Raw genomic sequence first — 24,710 nt, forward strand, 5'->3', positions numbered from 1 at the left:
TAATTTTAATTCATTCAATTTTTATGATGTCTCGACATAATTTTAATTCATTCAATTTTTATGATGTCGACTTCATTTTAATTCATACAATTTTTATGATGTCGACATAATTTTAATTCATACAATTTTTATGATGTCTCGACATAATTTTAATTCATTCAATTTTTATGATGTCTGAATTTTTATGATGTCTGAATTTTTATGATGTCTCAATTTTTATGATGTCTCAATTTTTATGGTGTCCGAATTTTTATGATGTTTGAATTTTTATGATGTCTCAATTTTTATGATGTCTCAATTTTTATGATGTCTCAATTTTTATGATGTCGCGACATAATTTTAATTCCGGAGCTGGTGATTTTCATCCCACAATATTGGCAGCATTGTGTAAGTAGCGCCAACAGTTCTTACAGCTTGAAATCGATGTCTACGTGTCCCAGGTCGGCGATGACGATGTCCAGATAGTGCGCTGCGTAGTTTTCGGTATCTAGGTGTATTAATACCTTGAATTCGATGTCTGCGTGTCCCAGGTTGCCGACGACGAGGTCCAGATAGTGCGCTCCGTAGTTTTCGGTGTCTAGGTGTATTAATACCTTGAATTCGATGTCTACGTGTCCCAGGTTGCCGATGACGACGTCCAGATAATGCGCTCCGTAGTTTTCGGTGTCTAGGTGTATTCATACTTTGAATTCGATGCCTACGTGTCCCAGGTTTCCGATGACGACGTCCAAATAATGCGCTCCGTAGTTTTCGGTGTCTAGGTGTATTAATACCTTGAATTCGATGTCTACGTGTCCCAGGTTGCCGACGACGAGGTCCAGATAGTGCCACATAGACACCGAAAACTACGGAGCGCACTATCTGAACCTCGTCGTCGGGAACTTGGGACACATAGACATCAAATTCAAGGTATCAATACACCTAGACACCGAAAACTACGGAGCGCATTATCTGGACGTTGTCATCGGCAACCTGGGACACGTAGACATCGAATTCAAGGTATTAATACACCTAGACACCGAAAACTACGAAGCGCATTATCTAGACGTCGTCATCGGCAACCTGGGACACGTAGACATCGAATTCAAAGTATGAATACACCTGGACACCGAAAACTACGGAGCGCACTATCTGGACCTCGTCGTCGGCAACCTGGGACACGTAGACATCAAATTCAAGGTATTAATACACCTAGACACCGAAAACTACGGAGCGCATTATCTGGACGCCGTCATCGGCAACCTGGGACACGTGACATCGAATTCAAGGTATTAATACACCTAGACACCGAAAACTACGGAGCGCACTATCTGGACCTCGTCGTCGACAACCTGGGACACGTAGACATCGAATTCAAGGTATTAATACACTTAGACACCGAAAACTACGGAGCGCATTATCTGGACGTCGTAATCGGCGACCTGGGACACGTAGACATCGAATTCAAGCTGTGAGAACTGTTGACGCTACTTACACAATGCTGCCAATATTGTGGGATGAAAATCACCAGCTCCGGAATTAAAATTATGTCGCGACATCATAAAAATTGAGACATCATAAAAATTGAGACATCATAAAAATTGAGACATCATAAAAATTGAGACATCATAAAAATTGAGACATCATAAAAATTGAGACATCATAAAAATTGAGACATCATAAAAATTCAGACATCATAAAAATTCAGACATCATAAAAATTCAGACATCATAAAAATTCAGACATCATAAAAATTGAGACATCATAAAAATTGAATGAATTAAAATTTTGTCGAGACATCATAAAAATTGTATGAATTAAAATTATGTCGACATCATAAAAATTATATGAATTAAAATGATGTCGACATCATAAAAATTGAATGAATTAAAATTATGTCGAGACATCATAAAAATTGAATGAATTAAAATTATGTCGAGATGTCATAAAAATTGAAACATCATAAAAATTGAATAAATTAAAATTATGTCGAGACATCATAAAAATTGTATGAATTAAAATTATGTCGACACATCATAAAAATTCGGAATTATTTTTACGTAGCGACATAATTTTAATTTATTCAATTTTTATGATGTCGACATAATTTTAATTCATACAATTTTTATGATGTCTCGACATAATTTTAATTCATACAATTTTATTATATCTCGACATAATTTTAATTCATTCAATTTTTATGATGTCGACATCATTTTAATTCATACAATTTTTATGATGTCTCGACATAATTTTAATTCATCTAATTTTTATGATGTCCAGACATAATTTTAATTCGTGAAATTAAAATTATGTTAGGACATAAAAATAATTCCGAATTTTATTATGTCCCGACATAATTTTAATTTATGCAATTTTATTATGTTTGACATAAATTTAATTCATTAGTAAAAATCGCTATTTTTCTCAAGACAATTATTTTTTGAAACTTTTATATTGTATAAATTATTATTTATGCTATTGAAAAGTAAAACGGTGTGCCATGCAATTTTTATTATGTATATCAAATTTTAATTCGATGAATTAAAATTATGTCGTGACATCATAAAAATTGGTTGAATTAAAATGATATCGACACGTAAAAATAATTCCGAATTTTTATGATGTCTTGACATAATTTTAATTCATTGTAATTTTTCTTAAGACTATTATTTTTTGATCTTTTATATTGAATGGAATATTTATTATGCTATTAAAAAGTAAAACGGCTTGCATTAAAAAGTAAAACGGCTTGCCGTACAATTTTTATTATGTTCCGATATAATTTTAATTGGATGAATTACTATGATGTCGGAACATAATAAAAATTCGGAATTATTTTTATGTCCCGACATAATTTTAATTCGTCCAATTTTTATTATGTTCGACATAATTTAAAATCATTAGTAAGAATCGCTATTTTTCTTAGAACAATTATTTTTGGAAACTTTTATATTGTGTAGAATATTATTGATGCCATTAAAAAGTAAAACGGCGTGCCATATATAATCATTATATTGCACCACTTACATTTCATATTAATTCGTTTCATAGCATATAAAGTATATTTTTTCTCGATTTTCATTACAGTACACTAAAAAAATTAATTATTTTTTTCAAAAAAAATTTTGTTTATTTAATAAAACCGGAAGATTGTATGTTGCCAAGCAGATGATTTAATTGGCTTAACAAAATATTTGTACAAAATATTTTGTTCTTTTTGACTATTTTGTTTGTTGACTATATTGATTTGTTCTTTTTAACTAAATATTTTATACTATCAATTATACATAATATAACATTAACTACAATAAATATTTCTTTGAATAAATTTACTATTTTTAAAAACGTTAATGTTCTTGGTTCAACAAAATTATTTTATTGAGTTAACAAAATTGATCATTAACTTAAAAAAATTGATCATTAAGTTAAAAAAAATGATTTTGTATACCATTTTCAGAATTCAATTATTTAATTTTGTTCAAATAATAGACGTGTACTTAATTCAATAAAATAAATAATTGAATCAATAAATTGAAAAATCAACAAAATTGTTTTGTTGATTTTACAATATTTTTCCCTCAGTGTAAAAATAAATTTAATATAATTTATTCTTGTTTCAGGTCAGACTAAGAAAATTCACGTAATTTTTAACGGTAAGTGAAGAGCTTATTCACGCGAAGTGTTTTTACCGCGCGGTTGTCGCGCGATTGCTGCAATCGTATACTCGCATATGCGGAAAGGCGTACGCGCGACGACGAGCATCTACGATACGCTTTGCGGCGTTTTAGATTTATAGGATACTCGTCTTTCCTCTACTCGCTTTTCCACGTACGCGCGTATACGCGCGTTGTTGCACCTCGCCTCGCGACAACGCGCGGCCGCGCGGCAGCAATCGCGCGGCAGAAACGCCTCGTGTGAACAGGCTTTAAATAGAGCAGTTTTATTTATTTCATTTATTTGACTGAATATCAATGATTCAATTTGCTATATATTTTTTTCAGGTTTTGCGGCTTCTACCGTGGTAAATATATATATGTTATATGTAGCATTCTATATATTTTTCCAGATATTGTGATTTAAACGGTATAAGCTTTTTTTTCTTCTAAACATTTGGACAAGACATTGCATTACTCACGTTCGCTGATTTTCACAGATGAGAACACTTTGGCAGACTTCTGAGGAGCAAACAAATTTGCTATTGGAGATTTACAACTCGATATCATCATTGGAGAGAGCGACAACTCAATGTCTGTGTCAACGCTTACAGCGGGTGAAGGAACATCAACGATATCTGTAAAATCAACGAAAGAAATTTATATATGTTTCAATTACTTAGTACTATCTTTTTTATATCAATAGTAATAAATACTTTTTGTATAAGGAAACTCACCGACGAAACTACTGATTTCTTGAATTGGTTTCGTGAGACTAGAGGACTGGAGACTAAAGGACTGGATGCTTAAAGAAGTTATTCGAGAATCCGAAACTTGCTTCGCATTTTCATGCAGTGGCTCACAATTTTCCTTTTCCGTCGAAACGTCACCGAATCTTGTGGGCACAGCGAGCTGCGTGAGCTGTACATGCTTGTATGCGACTTTCAATCAAGAAATACATTATTTGAATAAGAATCTTTTCAAACTGTGAAATTTTTTTCATTAAACTCACCCGTGCAATTACTTGGTCATTTGCGTCAAGCTTGACCCACTCGCGAGCAATGTCTTCCTCGTTAAAATGTTTTTCACATATAAAATCCGTCTGGCACAACTTCACAATACCCGGAATAGCTTTTTCCCACTTTTTCCACATAACAATGTCTTTCGGCACTCGAAATAGAGAACGTTTCTGCTCGGTTTTGCTACCGGTTTTGCAATTCGGTACCGCACACCACTTCGTCATATTTCAAAAAGTTTTTTAATGTCAAACACAATAGATAGATATATTTATTGACTCCCCTCGGGGTTGCAAGGCGTTTTGGAGGGACGTTCCCAACCCTTTACATACAATCTCTTAACCTACCTTAGCCTATCTTACATTTAACCTTACATACTAATTGCCCTGCCTATCTTTACACACACACACACGTTCGCAAGTTCCCTATCTCTGTAAACTTCCGTTTCCGTTTACAAACTCCTCACTCATCCTCTTTCTCTCATTCACTCCTCCCCTCCCCTACCTCCCACTCCCCTTCGTCATCTCCTCCCTCCTTTACTCTCTCTAATTTCCTCAGCCATCTCTCCCCCTCCCCCTCTTCCCCCAATACCTCCCCCACCGCTTCCTGCCATGATCTCCCTCCCCCCCAATCTGCACAATCTTTCCACACATGTTCCCACGTCTCCTCCCCCCCTCCACACACCCTGCACACTCTTCTCTCCTCCGCCATCCAATGTTTCACCCCCCTCATACCACCCCCAGCCTGTATCTAGCCACCCTCTGCCACCTATTTTCTCCCCAGTTCTTTTTTAAGTACTCCGGTATCCCCTCCCCTTTTATCATGCCATACCACTTGTTAAATTTTGAATCCTTTATCTCCTTCCACCTCTCCTCTCTTTGCATTCTTCTTTCTCTCTTAAGCACGTCCTCCCCCCTCCACATCCCCTCCTCCCTCAGCTCCTCCACCTCCTCTATCCTCCAGCCCCTGCTCTCCGCCGCTTCTTTTCTCTCCTCCTCCCATCCCCCCCTGCTCACCCCTCTTTTCGCCCTCCTCTTTACCTCCTCCCAGCACTCCCTTGCCAGCTCCCCTCCCTTTCCCTCCTCCAATTTTTTCTCATACTCCCATGCTCTCATAACCGTCCTTCCTCTTAGTTTCTCCCTTTGTAACTCCTCCCTAATCATATATCCCGGTATACATCTTTCCACTCCCAACACCCACCTTAAATATCTTTCCTGCAATCTCTCTATTTCCCCTCTTTCCCTCCACCCCCATATTTCCACTCCGTAACTTATCACCGTCCATATCAACTTATCAAACAACCATATTCTCCTACCCCAATCCCCCCCAAACCTCCTCTTTCCGATCCCCCATACTTGTCCCAGCAACGCCGCCCCTCTCCTCGTCCTCTCTTTTACATGTTCATCCTGCCTCCCATTACATTTTACTACATATCCCAAGTAGCAGAATTTTCTCACCTCCTCAATTATCCTACCCTTCCACCTCCAACTCACCTTTTTCCATCTTCCTCCCCCTTTTCTGCATCTCATTACCTTCGTTTTTTCACTGTTCAATACCAATCCCTTTCTGTCCAAATACCCCTCCAGTTTTCCCATCATTCCTTTCATATCTTCCTCATTCTCCGCCAACATCGCTATATCATCCGCATAAGCCAGTGTATATATCTTTCTCCCTCCCAGCTTTATTCCACCCCAGCCCCCTCTTTTCAGTTCATCGTCAATGTCCGCCAGCAGCAAGGTGAACAGAATTGGACTTAACGGACACCCTTGTCTGACTCCCCTTCCTGTCCAAAATCTCTCTCCCATCTCCTCTCCCACCCTTACTCTGCATATCGTCTCCCCCAACAGTTCTTTACACCTCTCCACCAAGCCCTCCCTTACTCCCCTTTTTCTCATGGCTTCCACCAGAATCCTCCTGTCCACCGAGTCAAAAGCTGCTTTTAAGTCCACGAACATCACCACCATCTTCCCTTTCTTCCCATTTACTTGCCTGTTTATCAGGTAATTCAGTACGTAAATGTTGTCCGTGGTCCCAACCCCTCTTCTAAACCCTGTCTGACTCGGTGGCAGCAAGCCCTTCTCTTCAACCTCCTTCCTCAACCTTTCCGCCAACACGGCAGCATACACTTTGTATGCCGTTTGTGCTAACTTCACCCCTCTGTAGTCCCCCACTCTCTCCCCTTCCCCCTTTTTTCCTATAGGCACTATAATTCCCTCCCTCCAATCTTCCGGCCAACCCTCTCCTTTCCACACTCTATTGCACACTTCCCATAGCCATTCTTTCACTACCTCCCCTCCAAACTTCCAAACCTCATTTGGAATTCCATCACTTCCCATCGCTTTTTTCTCTCTAAGCTTCCTCACTACCTCCCACACCTCTTCTTTCCTTATCTCCTCTTCCTCCTCCTCCTCCCTCCCCTCCCCTCTTCTTGTTCCCATCACCACCCTCCCATTCACTCCTCCCAACAGCTCTTTAAAGTACCCATCCCATTCTTGCATACTAATTCTCTCATTCACCCTCCTTCTCCTCTTTCTCTCCCTGTTTACCACCTTCCATACCTGCCCCTCCGTCCTGACCTCCTTTACTTCCGCTTCCCATTTCTCCACTTCTCTTCTTTTCTTTCTTTCACATAGCTTCTTGTATCGCTGTTTTTCCTCCCTGTAACTGTCCCCCTCTCCCCCTTCCCTTCTCCATTTCCTTAACATGTTGCCAACTCTCTTTTTTCCCTCCCTACATTCCTCATCCCACCAGCCCCTTCCTCCGCTTTTTTTGCCCCTCCCATTCACTTCCCTTAATACCTCCCTTATCCTCCCCTTCAACCCCTGCCACTCCTCCTCCACTCCCCCTCCCTGAGCTTGCCTGTCCCCCATTAACTCTCTAAATTTTTCCCTGCCCTCTTCTGACCAGTCTCCTCTCCCACTTCCGCTCCTTCCCCCCTTCCCCTTATCCATACCTTCCTCCCACCCTTCCACCCACGCCGTCACTGGCTGATGGTCTGAATCGACCTTCTCTTCTACCACCACCCGTTCTACCCTTTCCCTTGTCCTCCTGTCCCCTAACACGTAGTCAATCACCGACTCCCCTCTTCCCCCTGTATACGTCCATTCTCCTTCCTCATCTCCTCTTATTCCTCCGTTAAAAATCGCCCACCCACGTTCCCCCAAGAATCTACACAGCTTTTTTCCCTCCCCATTTACCTTGCCATCCTTCGATCTCCTCTCTCCTTCCCCCCTCTCTTCTTCTCCCTCTTCCACGAACCCTCCTTCCTTTCCGGTCCTTGCGTTAAAATCCCCCCCTATCAACATTCTCACTCCCCTCTCAATCTCCTCCACCCATTCTTTCAGGTCTTCCAACTTTCCGTCCATATCCTTATTTATATATACTCCCACTACCCTCCACCACTCTTTTCCAAGTTTCACTTTTATCGATACTATCCCTTCCTTATCTTTTTTCGTCTTCTCTCTTTCCATCTTGATCCCTACCCTCACCCCTACTATCATTCCTCCTATCGCCCTTCCCTTCCGGCTCTTCCTCCCTGCTCTCTGCACTTCCCATACGTAGCCTCTTGGCATCTTTTCTTTTATCCTTTCCCACCCCTTACCGTCCACCCACGTTTCGCATAACACCATTACGTCCCAATCCTCCAGCCTTTTCCAAAACTCTTTATCTTTATTTGTTAGCCCCGCCACATTCCAAAAAGCCACCTTATAAATTCTACTTCCCTCCCCTCTCCCTCTCCTCTCTCCCTCCTCTCCCTCTTCCTCTCCCCCTCTTCCACCCAGTTCCTCTCTCTTATCCTTCTCAATTTCTGCTCCTCTTTCTGCCCCCCTACCCGTTCCCTCTCCCTCCTCTACTCCCCCTGCCTTTGCTCTTCCTCTCTTTCACTTTCTTTTCCTTTCCCTTCCTCCCAGCACCTCTCTCTGCCATTCCTAAGCACACCTCTTACCTCATCCCACACCCACCATTCCCCCTCTATCCATACCCTTCCCATCCCTATCCGTACCCTTTTACCCTCTCCTCTTGCCTTCCATGCCACTTGGTTTATCTTCCATTTTATCCTTCTTTCCTCCCATGTCAAGTCTTCGTCTATCCACGTATTTTCGTCTCTCAGTTTCCACTTATTTCTCATTATTTTCGCCTTCTCTTCTTCACTTCCCACTTTCACCACTGCCATACCCCCTTCTCTCTTCTCCCCGCCTCTATTTTTCTAATCTCCTCTATCTTTACCTCCACGCCTATCTTTTTCATCACCTCCGCCACTCCCCCCTTTATTCCTCCCGCATCTTCCTTCACTCCTTTTATCAGAATGTTTCTTCTCCTTTCTCCCCTCTCCTTTACTTCGTACCTCCTTTCCAGCCTTTCCACCCTCTCCTTCCAATCAGCCTCTCCCCTCCCCTCCTCCCTCAACCCTCCTCCGCTTTCCTCTCTACCTCTTTTTTCCCCAAGACCTCCTCCCTTTACCTCCATCTGCATCCCCTCCAGCTTTCGTTCCATGTCCTCTATTCTTTTCTGAAGCTCTCCTCTCTCCCTTCTCCACATCTCCTCTCTCTCCTTCAGTTCGCTTTTTATCTTCTTTACTTCTTCCATCTTCCATCATTACCTCCTTTTGCCCCTTCGCCACCTCTCTTATCTCCTCTCTCACTCCTCTTAACCCCTCCCTTATCTCCTCCCTTATTTCTCTCAACAACCCCTTCACATCCATATCCTCCCCCCCTGCCCCCCTTGGTGGCGTTTTCACCGTCTTGTTACTTCTCTTCGAGAAGTCCTCGTCCTCTTCCCCCCCCGCACCATCTTCCTTCTCCATTTTATCCCTCTTCCTCTTAAACAACTCGTCTATACTCCCTTTCCTCTTGGAAAGCTCATCTAGATTCCCCGTACTTCCGCGTCTCTCTTTCCCAAACCTATCCGCAAACTGCGCCATCTATCCTCTACTCTACGGCCGTACTACTTCCCCGCGTTATCCCGAAATCCCCAGAATTCCCTAGCCCTTCACTCTCGCGCTTTCTATCCTTCCCCTTCTACGCTTGTCTCTCTAACCTCAACCTTCCCAATTCTCCTCCGCCTCCACGGACTCTCCTCCCCTATCCTCCACTCTCACACCTTCCCTTTCCCTCACCGTGCTCACTTCTCACTCGCCACACTCTCTCACTCGCTCTATCTCTCACACTCGCACTTCGCTTTTCGCTCGCAAAAATCGCCAACTCACACCTAACCAACCGGAAACGGAAGTCAATGTCAAACACAATCGTGGAAGCAGATATCTCCGCCAAATTTCATATGACAGATATCCCCCCCGGCCTCCGGCGTCCCTCGCCACCGCGCGAACATCGATCGCAACGACTCTAGTGGCTATTAGATGACTTAAACACAACTTCACTAAGCGACCTACCCCCACCACTGGAATTAGCGGTAGTCTCCAGACCTGTATGTAAGACCGTGGTATACAGCTTCTTTTTCTTCAATATTGTCACGTGGATAATGTGATAACGTAGACATCAGAACCTGCGGTAGCTAAAATATAAAGAGAAGCTCGATCCACTTATTATGTCGGTATCGCAATGGCCTAGTTCCTAGTTCATACCAATTGTTCATACGCATATCAAACGATCGGTGTAAACTAGACCATTGCGATACCGACATAATAAGTCGATCGCGCTTCTCTTTATATTTTAGCTACCGCAGGTTCTGATGTCTACGTTATCACATTATTCACGTGACAATATTGAAGAAAAAGAAGCTGTATACCGAGTCCTGTGTAAATATATTAATATCCTAAGAAATACTCAATTCACGGTAAAATGTCCGACGAAAGGATAATATCTCATGATTTATCGAGAAATCCACAACTGGCCACCAATTTGCGGCGTGGTGTAAATGTCGCAAGAACTCTTAGAAGAATTCGGCAAATAATTTTGGATACAGTAAGATCATATGAGTGTTCCAAGAAGATAGTACATGGTCCTTTACACACGGCTAAAGCGAATTTGAGGAGAATATCAAATGAAATTTCACGAGATACGTATAATAAACTTTTAGAAGCAATAGATGCTTTACTTCTAATTAAAACTGAAGAATGTCAGCAAACAGGCTATGTTGCATCCAGAAGAAATTCAAACGGTCAGTATTTTTTATTGCCAATATTTATAAAAGTGTATTATATTGTTTTACAGTAGGTTATGGACTAAATTTAAGTAAATTGTTTGTCATTTCATTATTGGATTTTATAACCAGGAAAAGGTCGTCCTGCCATTCAAATAAGCGAAGGACAATTGGCATTATTTTATAATGAAGGATTTACTGCTACTAAAATGGCAAACCACTTAGGTTGTTCAAGAAGCGCTATTTACAAAAAGTTATACGAATTAAACATGCCTATGCGTGCACGATATTCACAAATATCTGATACTGATTTGAAAACAAAAATTATGCAAATACATGAAGAACATCCAAATGCTGGATATATGGTATTGCTGAAAATTTTTAGAGGATATCCTTAATAAAATAATTATAATAAATAATTATAATAATAAAAAAAAACTTACAGATGATGCAGTCATATTTAAAGGCAGCAGAAATCATTGTACCAAGATATCGAGTGAGAGAAAATTTAAGTGCAGTAGATCCAATTGGAACTGCAAGCAGATGGAGTCGATCAATTAAAAGACGGACTTACCAAGTGGAAACACCGAACTTTTTATGGCACATGGATGCACATTTAAAATTGTCGAGGTAAACATAATATTAAATTTTTCTTATAATACATAAATATATTGTTCCATTAAATTATATTTGAATTTATAGATGGGGTTTTGTAGTACATGGTTGCATCGATGAATATTCTAGACTGATAATATATTTGACGTGTGAGACATCTATTCAAGCAGAACCCGTCGTCAACTTCTTTATTGGTGCAGTAAACAGTTATGGATTACCTTCACGAGTGCGATCAGATCATGGATACGAAAACCTTCTTGTAGCTATTTTAATGAATACAGTTCGTGGCGTACACAGGGAAAGTCATATAACTGGCAAATCTGTTCATAATCAAAGGATAGAAAGATTGTGGGTGGATGTCTTCAAAGAAGTATGCGATTCTGTTTATACCGAATTATATTCTTTAGAAAACCAAGGCTTATTAGACGTTGAAAATATCAAACACAGATTTTGCGTGCAATATGTTTACAAACCTGTTATTAATAAAAAGTTATTGTCATTTTCGTCTGCATGGAACGTTCATAGTCTCAGAACAGAAAATAATAAAACCCCACGGCAACTGTGGTTAGAAGGGATATTGGCAAATTACAATACAACTTACACAGCAGTGAGTGATATTTTTGACACTAATATGAGTTTACATGAACGACTTTCTGATTCCTTACGAGCATTAGAAGTCGACCTTTCAGTTCCTATTATAGATAGCAATGATATGAATTTTGTTCCTTCATCCTTTACTGCGTTATTAAATTTGAATGATGAACAGAAGTTACATTTGGAAAATATTATTAATACTGTAGAAAAGTCTAACATAGAAAAATATGTATTGTGTATAAATTTATTAAGTTCTTAACATATTAACTATATACAAATATCTATAAGACGCAACTGTTCGGTTTGCTTTCCAATTGGTGTTTGTATCCTTCGTACATTTATTTTCAACGTTTCATCAACATTTCAGTTTCTGATAGTTCAGGTTGTTTCTTTCCCTGAAGAAGCTATCTGAAATGTTAACAAAACATCAGAAGCAAATTCACGAAGAACGCATCATCCCGGAAGTAAAACTGAACATTTCTTTACTCCGTTCATTTAATCTGTTTAATTCCATGAGATGAAACATTTCTTTTGTAAGACCGCCTCCATCAACACCTATCTCTCCGAGAAAACTAACGCACATTTTTTTATCAGTTACATTCTCATCCATGTAAAAACTAACAATAAGTACTATATGTAATTTGACATAAATAAATAAACAAATATTGATATAAATAAACAATTTATTTTACTATTATTATTTATAAAATTCTAAATAATATTCGAAACAAATTGCAAATGTGTAAAGAATATGACCCTGACACGCGTCGATAAAAAATTAATATATATATTTGAATAATGTGATTTTACGCAAACTTTAGGACGTAACAGCGGACATGTTTCAAGCGACCCTTAAAGAGATCGATGTAACCACGAAATATGTTTAAAAAGTTGTAACTGTTACTCATTATTTGTAAAATTTATTTTAAAAAAATTATTATTATGAAAAGTAGAACATTTACACGCCAATCTTTGAGTCTCAATTAGTATGTATAATTGTTATAATTTTTCTTTTTTTGCAGCATAAGAGAAGCGAGAGGTATGAGTTTTAGCTCACCATGTATAGTGTCAAAATTATAATTTTGAAAAGCATTAAAAACGTATGAGGTCTGTCCGCTGTTTTCAAAGTGAATCAAGCTTTTAATTGGGCAGTTTCACAAGCGCACTTTTCAATTAAATACCTAATCCAATTCCATATATAAACAACAAACAGGATAAAATACCATTTTTCGGCTAAGCAAGATCTAGGTAGGTTAAGATTAATTTCACATTTAAAATAATTCATACTGTACACCGACAAATTTGTCGGTCTTAAAACACAGTGAGATTTAATTATTCTAATATTTATATCGTAATTAATTTAAAGAACTTAATGCGAAATATATTACCTCGACCACTGGACCTCCCTTCATTTCGTGAAGGCGTCTCGCCATTTGATCACCGAGGCATGTGAATTGTTTCCAATGTGAAATTAATCTTAAGCTACCTAGATCTTGCTTGGCCGAAAAATGACATTTTATTCTTTTCATTGGTCTTAATAATCAGCCGATTATACTTTCTTATTATTGTCCATATAGAAAGTTAATATTTAGTAATATATTTAACGTCAAGTACAATATATATATTTGTTTTACATGAAATACGTGTTCAATTTTCAGGTACATAAACTTATTACTATAATTATTAAAACTACTTATGTAATTTAAACGCTCCGATAGAAAAAATTAGTTATACATAAAGAATAAACTGCATTTTCTTAAATTCTTTAGTGTAAAATTAATGCTATATCGGTTATATCGATATTATGCCATAACACAAACAAAAAATTAGTTGCACAAAAATTACAATAAAGAATCGAAAATCTTATTAATTACCTGTACGCTCAAATCGTAATATCAAATTAAAATCAATAGTATTTTAACAATTTATGTTAATTTATCATGTGAAACTTATTGGATACAATCACAAAAATTGCAACAAAATTATGTATCATATACGCTAGGACTGTCAGGACGGAGCTGATAACATGGTTGAGGAGACCACCGCGATTCAACAAGTAAAACCGTCAGATCTTTACTTTAGATTCTTTTTAAATACACCGAAACTTGGGAACAAATGGTCGTCACTTCCTCATATTATTATGATTCGTGGATGCTGGATAAAATCTTTGTAAGATAGAACTCGTCTCCATTTATCGATTCTCTAACGTTAGAAATTATTTGTTGATCCGGGAGACGAGTTAGATGCGTCAAATCGCCGATTATTTATCGTTTTCTCGAGCGTTTCGCAGATATTTCGCGTGCACGCGAAGTTTGTCAGATTACCTTACTCGCACCTTAATCACAGAGGATATGAGGTAAAACTTATTTCAATTTATCATCCAGTTTGAAATAAATTTTAGCCAATCTGAGTCAGAGACACGGTCGTCCGAGCGGGGGAGACGATACTTTGGCAAATTTACGCGAACACGATACAAGTTAGATAACATGCTATTCTGATTTAAATCTAAGTAAGTAAATAATATTTGAGTATCTCAAAAGTTAGTGTACTCTTTGGCTTCCTTTGTATTTAAACACGCATTCAAATCATTTTTCAAGTCATTATAATGTGTATACGTTTTCGGTAAAGTAATAGTATCAGTACATGTAGTAAATATTGGTCTTTGACTTAAACCCATTGTCTCATTAAATTTTACATTAATACTAGTGGGCATGAGAAAAGATCTAGTAATTAAAAATAGTAAGTTCGCCAAATTATCTCTGTCAAGACATTGAATATACATAGTAAAATAATGCAATACATCATTTTCTTCATTTGTTAAGTACGGATCAGTCACTAAACAATTAACCACTTTTGTAGCAGTAGGTGTTTGCATATCCAGAAGAACATTAAAATCACAATTATTCCAGAAATCAGCATGTTTTTCCGGTGATACGGTACACCATGCCGAATTTTTGCAATCAGTCTTTTGGGTTTTTCCACTAAAATTTCAGTAGCAATGATATTTAATTGGTCTGACAACATATCGGAATTTGGTTTTGCAAAAAATCGATGAGCTTAAAAAAAATCCTGTAAAACTTCATTTTCTGTATCCGTTAGAGACAAAAAATTTTTCAGAGCGCAATAGTTCTTGCAGTAAAATGTCGGACTCAATATGTTTTTCAGGATTTGCAATTAACATTAATGTAATTCTTGATAACTTTACAGGAATTTGATTTGTTAAAATCAACATATGCCGCAAAATACGATCAATGATAACAAACTTGTCTAGTTCATTTAATCTGTTTAATTCCATGTACGGAACTAGGCAATCCTCACCTTGGAAATATATTCCTTCACATTTAAGGAAAAAAAGACGAAACATTTCTTTTGTAAGACCGCCTCCATCAATACCTATCTCTCCGAGAAAACTAACGACCAATTTTTTATCAATTACATTTTCATCCATGTAAAAATTCATCAGATCATGAAGGCAGTTACTCCTGCATACATGAATTATCATGTCTTCTGCATTTTCCGGAAGAGATGGAAATATTAGACATTTTTCCGCAATACTTTCTGCTCTGATATCTGAAATTTGATTAATCAATTATCATTTAAAACGAAATTACAAATTTAAAATAAATGTCAATAATTTTTCTTAGTCTTTTACGACCACCTTTCTCTCTGTATTAAACATGCCATTAAAGTCCGTAGATGCGACGACATCCGAAGTAAGGTCTTCCAACCAGTCCACCTTTTTAGAGTCAGTGGGTATGTATGAGCGCGTCATCTATAGGTATACTGTCTGTGCGTGACTTACATTACAAGCAGTATGTATGTGTTGTCGCGTATGTATATGTCGTCGCTACATTTCGACTCAAATAGCTTGAAGTGAGTTGGAAGACCTTACTTGAGGTCGCTGTCGTCTATCTACGGACCTTGAGTAATATAATACTAATATATTAATACACACCCAACTGATCATCTTCACTGTCATGAAATTCTTCTTTTTCATTATTGTCAGGTATTTGGTGTATTATTCTTGACGGTCTTCTTGATAGGCCACTTGTTCCTGGTCGTGACACAGGTGACGAATTATTTGACAAAACTTGTAATCCAATACTATCAGAATCACTATCTCTTTGATGAATTAAAGGCTGTGTAGAACTATTTCTTAACGTTCGAGAAACAGAAAGATCCAGATCTTCAATAATAGGCAAATCTTCTGGAAAGTCGTTTAAAGGCAATACAATAATTTTGCTTTGTAATAACTGATTTTCTAAATCACTCCCATTTTCAATGTCTCTCAAATGGGCGATTTTCCTCGATTTTTCTACTCTTCCCAACTTAAAACCGCACATTCTTAATAAATGTTGAATATGGGGACGGAAAATTAAAATAATATCTTCTTTTATTTCATCGAACGAACTATCTCGTTCTATTTCAAGCGTTTCATCAGATAAACCTAAAATAAATATAAAATTTATCAATAACATATGTTAACCACGGTTAATTGTTTCTGTGTATTAGGCTGCGTTCGGAAACGTCACCCGAGTGCACACAAGTATACTCCCTTCTCTTTCTATCTCAGCGAGTTAGAAGGAGAAATGAATATACCCGTGTGTACCCGGGTGACGTTTCCGAACGCAGTCTTAATATATGAAGCTGTGAAAATCATAGGGGTGCAAGTCACCTTTTTCAACCTATCGATTTCAGTTCATAGCTGCAGTCTACACAGGCAAATACGTTGAAAAAATAATAAATTGAATAAATTGATTTGCACCACTGTGACTTTTATCCCTCCATATATGTCTACATTAGATAAACTTCATACACTGAGAAAAAATACTGTTGCTTCAATAAATGTTTGTGGATTCACAAACATTAAGTAATTGAAACAACAGTATTTTCTTCTCAGTGTGTATACCTAATCCTCTCTGTTTCAGGAACTTTAACTCCACGGCGGATGGATAAAAATCAGCGTGTGCCAATTTCATCAGCACTATTTGTCTCTTAAAACTCGTCTTTCTCTTTCGCCCTTTACGTGGACTAGGTGTAGTAACATTTCTTCTGAAATTTCTCCTAGTAATTGCTACCAAGGATGAAAAGTTTCTTTCTTCTTGTGTGGATTCGGTCGACGCACTAGCTGCTATTCTTAATAAACGGTCCGATATTTCCCTCTCATCAGACATTTTTACTTGTATGCTTATACAGGCTCACTTGAAGGGTATACGAAATAGCGCTTCCTTCACTTTTCCCGATCGGCCCTCTCGCGCTTCGATATTTTTTATGCGCTAAGGCAGCACGCTGCCAAGCAAGGAACGGATCTAACAAAGAACGGTCTCCAACTTCACGGCCGACGGGCACTGTTGTAAGATTTTCGAATTAAAGATAAGTACGAGTTTCAAATAGGATAGGCATGAGACGGTTAGAGCACGTGAATACAAAAAAATAAATAAGAGAGATGACCGGAAGGTTAGATGGAGTAGGGAAAAGCCTTCGCGCGTTCTGAAGGAAAACACGGACGGGCGGCAGATAGAGTCAAGTCGCCGAGCGAAAGTATAGAATATAATAGCGAGAGAGAATCATAGGTGCGTGCGAAAGATATAGTTATATAGAGACATAGATCGGTCGAAGGCCTTTGCGGTAAATGAACGAGGGAATGTTCCCGGACTTTGTACTATTAAAATAAAAGACTTTTGTGATTATAAATTTAAAAGATCTTACACTGTGCTATCTCCACGATGTATTTCCACCCTGTTGCGTTTTGCCGATTTTTCCTCTCGCGCGGATTTCTTTTTTTCCTGCCACGCGCTCCGCTCTTAACTCGATACTACGATACTTTGTACGGTTATGTGTGAATACGCGGGAAAACTGCGATGGGTGCGTTCGCAAAGCGCGCTATCAGTGCTATCGCATTATATTTTATCCTTAGATCTAACGAACAATAGAGATGGAATGACAAAATAGCGCTGATAGGACGTGTACGTGCGCGACATGCGAGTCCTATCATAAGTTGTTTTTTGGCGCCATCTATTGTTGGCAATATTAAGAACTTAAATTCCCTAGCGGCGGAATTAAAATTATGTCAGGACATAATAAAAATCCATGATAAGTATTTGGAATACACGCTGCACCTCGAATATCAACAAAATTCTGCTCATTCGACGAGTTTTGACACGAAACGAAAGAATCTGGCAGAAAAATGCGGCGGTCTGCCCTGCAAAGTGAGATATTTAGCGTTAAGGTCTATCCAAACAAACTTGCATAGCGCATAAACCTAAGCATAAGAAAATTGATTGGTCCATATACATATGCATAAGGAAATGGACCAATCCATTTGTGCTTATGTAACTATGCAAGTTTGTCTGGATTGATCTTTAAAGTTGACGACTCTCAGGCTAGGAATCCTGTCATACCGACGTAATGTAGCGACCATGAACATGCCCCGCGGCCACATGCGCATGCTCTGTCAGCTCTGTGGCCACATGCGCATGCTCCGTGGCCGCACGCGCTATGCATACTTATAATGCATAAATATAAATATGTACTTTTCATATACCAACTATTCTCTGCTTTAACAAATTATTTCTGCTACAGATATTAAGCGTCGAAGTTAACGAAACAGAAATAATTTGTTAAAGCAGAGAATAGTTGGTATATGAAAAGTACATATTTGACGACTTGACAGGTTATGAAAACTTTCAAATAAATTTGGGCCGTTCCCGCATCGCCAACAACATCTTATACCGCGAGCCACAGATTATTATTTATTTGCTCGACTGAATACAACTTTATAAATTAGTAGATTTTGGAGGTTGTAAATAACAATCTAAAGTTGAGCGCGTTAAGGTATGTCGCTGCGCATGTGGCCACGGAGCATGCGCATGTAGCCGCGGGGCATGTTCATGGTCGCTACATCACGTCGGTATGACAAGATTCCTAACCTGAAAATCGTAAACTTTAACGCTAAATATCTTGCTTCGCATCGAAGACCGCAGCGTTTTTTTGCTAGATTCCTTCGTTTCGTGTCAAAAGTCGTTGAATGAACATAATTTTATTGATATTCGAAGTGCAGCGGGTATTCTAAATTATAAAAAAGGTTTAAAATGATTAAAATACCAAGAAAATCAGTAAAGCAAAAACTTGACGTGCCCGGGTCACATTATTAATTGCATTCTTATTAATATACTTATACATACTCTAAAACATTGATCAATTATTGTGTTTTAATACAACCCGGGCACGCCAAGTTTTTGCTTAACTGATTAAGTTTATTTTATAACATTTAAAATTGGACGGAAAGACAATAACATAATATTTTGCTGCATGTACTTTTGGATTTAAACTATATGCTACATATATGCTTTTAGATGAATTAAACATTTATTGCATATTCTTTAGGATTTAAAATTTGTGTATAAAATACTCTTCTTTTGTGTTTTTTTTTTACAATAAATCAAACACTTGGATAGTTGTTTGATCTAATATTTGTTTTTGAACAGTTTTAAGGCTCCTAGTCTCTGAGCCGAGAACTTCGCATTGAAGGTGGCGACGTACCGTCGCGGTAGAAATAAGAACTCTCTCCAATAGAGAATAAGCGAGAAATGTTGAGAATTCTTGCGTAGTATTTCCAAATAAATAGATGTTTGCTTAAGGGTCAACAGGAGTACGGCACTTTATGCACTAGTACATTTTAAACTGCACTTTAACTGCAATATTTGTAATATTTATATTGTACATATTGTAATATTTATATAGCGGCTACGAATCGTTTATCCCAAATTAATTAATGAATCTCATTAAAATCATGCTCGTTTTAATCAGTAAGATTAGCTGCATCCTTGTACATAGCCGGATTTTGGAAAAAAGATCAAAATAAATTTTCCGAAAGTAAATATTACGAATATTGCAGTTAAAGTGCAGTTTAAAATGCACTTAGTGCATAAAGTGCACCCGTACCCCTGTCGATCCTTAAGAATCGGCAGGAGTCACGGTGGAGACCAGTGTCAGGTTGGGTTAGCTGCAAGTCTGTATTTTTTTTATTATAAATTTTTAAGAGCCAAAATGAAAAATCCGGCTCAGTACCGGGTAGCTGCTGATCTTACTAATTAAAACGAGCATAATTTTAATGAGATTCGTTAATTAATTTGGCTAAAATTTAGGATAAACGAATCCGTAATTCGACATGTTGGCCGGTCGAAATTACGAATTAGTTTTTCCCAAATTTTAGCCAAAATAATTAACAAACCTCATTAAAATCAGACATCAAATTCAACGTATTAATTACACTTGGACATCGAAAACTATGGAGTGCACTATCTGGACCTCATCATCAGCAACCTGGGACACGTGGACATCGAATTCAAGGTATTAATACACGTAGACACCGAAAACTACGGAGCGCACTATGTGGACCTCGTCATCGGCAACGTGGGACACCTAGACATCGAATTCAACGTATTATTACACCTGGACACCGAAAACTATGGAGCGCACTATTTGGACCTCGTCATCGGCAACCTGGGACACCTAGACATCGAATTCAACGTATGATTACACCTGGACACCAAAAACTATGAAGCGCATTATCTGGAACCCGTCATCGGGAACCTGGGACACGTGGACATCGAATTCAAGATATTAATACACGTAGACACCGAAAACTACGGAGCGCACTATGTGGACCTTGTCATCGGCAACCTGGGACACGTGGACATCGAATTCAAGGTATTAATACACCTAGACACCGAAAACTACGGAGCGCACTATGTGGACCTCGTCATCGGCAACCTGGGACACGTGGACATCGAATTCAAGGTATTAATAGACGTAGACACCGAAAACTACGGAGCGCACTATGTGGACCTTGTCATCGGCAACGTGAAACACCTGAACACCAAAAACTATGAAGCGCACTATCTGGAACCCGTCATCGGCAACCTGGGACACGTGGACATCAAATTCAAGGTATTAGTACCTAGACACCGAAAACTACGAAGTGCACTATGTGGACCTTGTCATCGGCAACCTGGGACACGTGGACATCGAATTCAAGGTATTAATACACGTAGACACCGAAAACTACGGAGCGCACTATGTGGACCTCGTCATCGGCAACGTGGGACACCTGGACACCGAAAAATATGAAGCGCACTATCTGGAACCCGTCATCGGCAACCTGGGACACGTGGACATCGAATTCAAGGTATTAATACACCTAGACATCGAAAACTACGGAGCGCACTATGTGGACCTCGTCATCGGCAACGTGGGACACCTAGACATCGAATTCAACGTATATTACACCTGGACACCGAAAACTATGAAGCGCACTATCTGGACCTCGTCATCGGCAACCTGGGATACCTAGACATCGAATTCAAGCTTGATTCATAAGAATCGACTTAAAAATTCCCTAGCGGCAGAATTAAAATTATGTCTAGACATAATAAAAATTGGCTGAATTAAAATTATGTGGTACACATAATTTTAATTCATTTTTACTATGTCTAGGCATAATAAAAATTGGATGAATTAAAATTATGTGTACACATAATAAAAATTGTATGAAGTAAAATTATGTGTACACATAATAAAAATGCGGAATTATTTTTATGTCAGACATAATTTTAATTTTTGTGTACACATAATTTTAATTCAGCCAATTTTTATTATAATTCCGCATTTTTATTATGTGTATACATAATTTTAATTCAGCCAATTTTTATTATGTCTAGTAGACATAATAAAAATTGTATGAATTAAAATTATGTGTACACATAATAAAAATTGTATGAATTAAAATTATGTGTACACATAATAAAAATGCGGAATTATAATAAAAATTGGCTGAATTAAAATTATGTGTAGACATAATAAAAATTGTATGAATTAAAATTATGTGTACACATAATAAAAATGCGGATTTATTTTTATGTCAGACATAATTTTAATTCATCCGATTTTTATTATGTCTAGACATAATTTTAATTCATACAATTTTTATTCTGTCTAATAAAAATTGGATGAATTAAAATTATGTGGGTATAATTAAAATTCAAAGTTTGATCATCTAAACATTTATGTATTAAGATAAAATTTTTATTCGTTGAAATAGAATTATGCCTTGACATAATTTTAATTCTGAATTTTAATTATGTCTTGACATAATAATAATTGTAGGATTAAAAATTATGTCCTGCTATAATGAAAATCTGGTTTTATTTTTATACACGTTGTGCGTTGTATATTTGAGCATAATTTTAATTTAGTAAATTAAATAATGTCAGGATGCGTAATACAAATTCTAAATTATTTTTATATTTGGACAGAATTTTTATTCAGTAAATTATTGTGTCGAAACATAAATTTAGTTTACCGCATTATTGACTCAACATGATAATATTTTAAAGAAATACTATTTATTTAAACCTTCTTAAGCTTTAAATAAGAAAAGTGGGTAATACGGAAATAGTCTTTTATAAAAATAATGTGAATAAATTTTTTCTTTTACTAAGAGTGGTTTTATAAAGTGATTTACTTTCATAATGCAACGCAAAAATAAAATGCTTCTAAATTTAAATAACTGATGTCATAATAAAAATTGACACGCTTAAATTGTGGCAGCATGTAAATTACAAAATTTAAAAATGCGATTTATTCTGTACATTTTAAATAATGCATACTTTCAATGTGTTCCTATGAAATTGCATTCAATTTTTCAAAATTTTGCTAAGTGAAAGATTATATTATGTTAAGACATAATAAAAATGCATTATAATTATGTCTACACATAAGAATAATGCTACATTTCTTTATAAAACGCTGTGAAACGCCGTTTTATTTTTCAATAGCGTAAATAATATTTTACTTGATATAAACGTTTCAAAAAATATTTGTCTGAGAAAAATTGCAATTCTTATTCATGAATTAAAATTATGTCTAGACATAATAAAAATTGGATGAATTAAAATTATGTCTAAACATAATAAAAATTGGATGAATTAAAATTATGTCTAGACATAATGAAAATTGGGTAAATTAAAATTATATCTTGACATAAAAATAATTCCGAATTTTTATTATGTGTAGACATAATTTTAATTCATCTAATTTTTATTATGTCTAGATATAATTTTAATTCATTAATAAGAGTCGCAATTTTTCTTAAAACAATTATTTTTTGAAACTTTTATATCGAATAGAATATTATTTACGCTATTGAAAAGTAAAACGGTGTGCCATCCATTTTTCATCAAATTTTAACTTGACGAATTAAAATTATGTCTAGACATAATTTTAATTCATCCAATTTTTATTATGTCTAGACATAATTTTAATTTGTCAATTTTTATTATGTCTAGACATAATTTTAATTCATTAATAAAAATCGCGATTTTTCTTAAGACAATTATTTTTCTATCTTTTGTATTGAATGGAATATTTTTTATGTTATTAAAAAGTAAAACGGCTCGCCTTATCAATTTTTATTATGTTATGACATAATTTTAATTGGATGAATTAAAATTATGTCTAGACATAATAAAAACTCTTTTTATGTCCCGGCATAATTTTAATTCATTTAATTTTTATTATGTCTAGACATAATAAAAATTGTATGAATTAAAATATGTGTAGGGGAGACCGGGGCTAAGCCGACAGCGAGGCGAACTTGACACTAGGCTTTTTGCCAATTTAAATCTATCGTAGAAACTTGCCTTTGCTACTGTAAATGCGTCTTTATGTGCCAGTATTATCAACGGAATTTGGTAACATTCTGAGTTAAATTTTAATTTTTAACGCGACATAAGTGTTTTTGATAGTGAAAAGTAATTTTTCTGATCTCTCGAAAATGTCTACTCTTTCATCGAGCTTTACTCTTGCGAATCTACCGGTAAGTGATTTTGATGGGAAATTCGATGCTTTATACGAATCCGATAATAATTTTTGCATATTTTCAAAATTTATATATTTTTGGAGTAACAAAAGTAAAAAACGACGTTCGGGGCTAAGTCGACACGACGCCACCGGGGCAAAGACGACACTAACCTAAAGTGACATTATCGCAAAAAAGGTCACTGTTTCGTCCGATTCCGATGACGATTTAAGGAACATCTGTTGCGTGTGTTCGGAAAACATTTCATTAGCTTCTAATAACAAACAATGCATCTTATGCAACCGTATGGCTCATGACAAATGTGTGCGCACATCTGATCGCGAGTTTACGTGTATAAATTGTTTTTCAGACAGTTCAGAAAAAGATAATTAAAAGTTTAATCTTTTTTTTTTCTCATTATTTTAAATAATTGTTTACTTTATTCCGACTTTTTGTTTCTAATACACAATGTCTTTTCATTTGATAAACAATGTATTTTTATTTTTAAACAAAAAAATAAGTTCCAGATCAAATTGTGTCGATCAAACAAAGTGTTGAGTTTGCCCCGGCGGGGTGTCGAGTTTGCCCCGTCATTTTTCAATTCGAAAATTTGTCTTCGCGTCACTTTTTCTTTCCTGGCGGCAAAACAAAGCGACGTACAGCAAAACTTCCTGAATCAATTTTGTACCTGAAGAAACACTCTTTAAATATATATCATTTGAATTTGCCTAAAAATTTTAATTAAATATTAAAAATTGCTTTTGAAAAAATAGTGTCGGCTTAGCCCCGGTCTCCCCTACACATAACAAAAATGCGGAATTATTTTTATGTCAAGACATAATTTTAATTCATCCAATTTTTATTATGTCTAGACATAATTTTAATTCATCC

The 24,710-nt window shown here is 36.7% G+C and overlaps 1 protein-coding gene and 2 pseudogenes across 1 annotated transcript; 1 reads left to right on the plus strand and 2 right to left on the minus strand.

Moving 5' to 3' along the window:
• Positions 1 to 5,131: 5,131 nt before the first annotated feature.
• LOC139812068 (uncharacterized) lies at positions 5,132 to 6,825 on the minus strand (annotated as a pseudogene).
• A 3,624-nt stretch (positions 6,826 to 10,449) lies between these two features.
• Positions 10,450 to 12,527, plus strand: LOC139812069 (uncharacterized). The gene is made up of 4 exons (XM_071776698.1): positions 10,450 to 10,768; positions 10,883 to 11,115; positions 11,196 to 11,380; positions 11,453 to 12,527. Exons 1-4 carry the CDS (start codon positions 10,450 to 10,452, stop codon positions 12,216 to 12,218), a joined length of 1,503 nt encoding a protein of 500 aa, XP_071632799.1. The 3' UTR covers positions 12,219 to 12,527.
• Positions 12,528 to 14,492: 1,965 nt separating this feature from the next.
• LOC139812070 (uncharacterized) lies at positions 14,493 to 16,404 on the minus strand (annotated as a pseudogene).
• Between the last annotated feature and the right edge of the window lie 8,306 nt (positions 16,405 to 24,710).

The sequence above is a fragment of the Temnothorax longispinosus genome, chromosome 4 (assembly GCF_030848805.1).
Source record: "Temnothorax longispinosus isolate EJ_2023e chromosome 4, Tlon_JGU_v1, whole genome shotgun sequence".
NCBI classification, from domain to species: domain Eukaryota; kingdom Metazoa; phylum Arthropoda; class Insecta; order Hymenoptera; family Formicidae; genus Temnothorax; species Temnothorax longispinosus.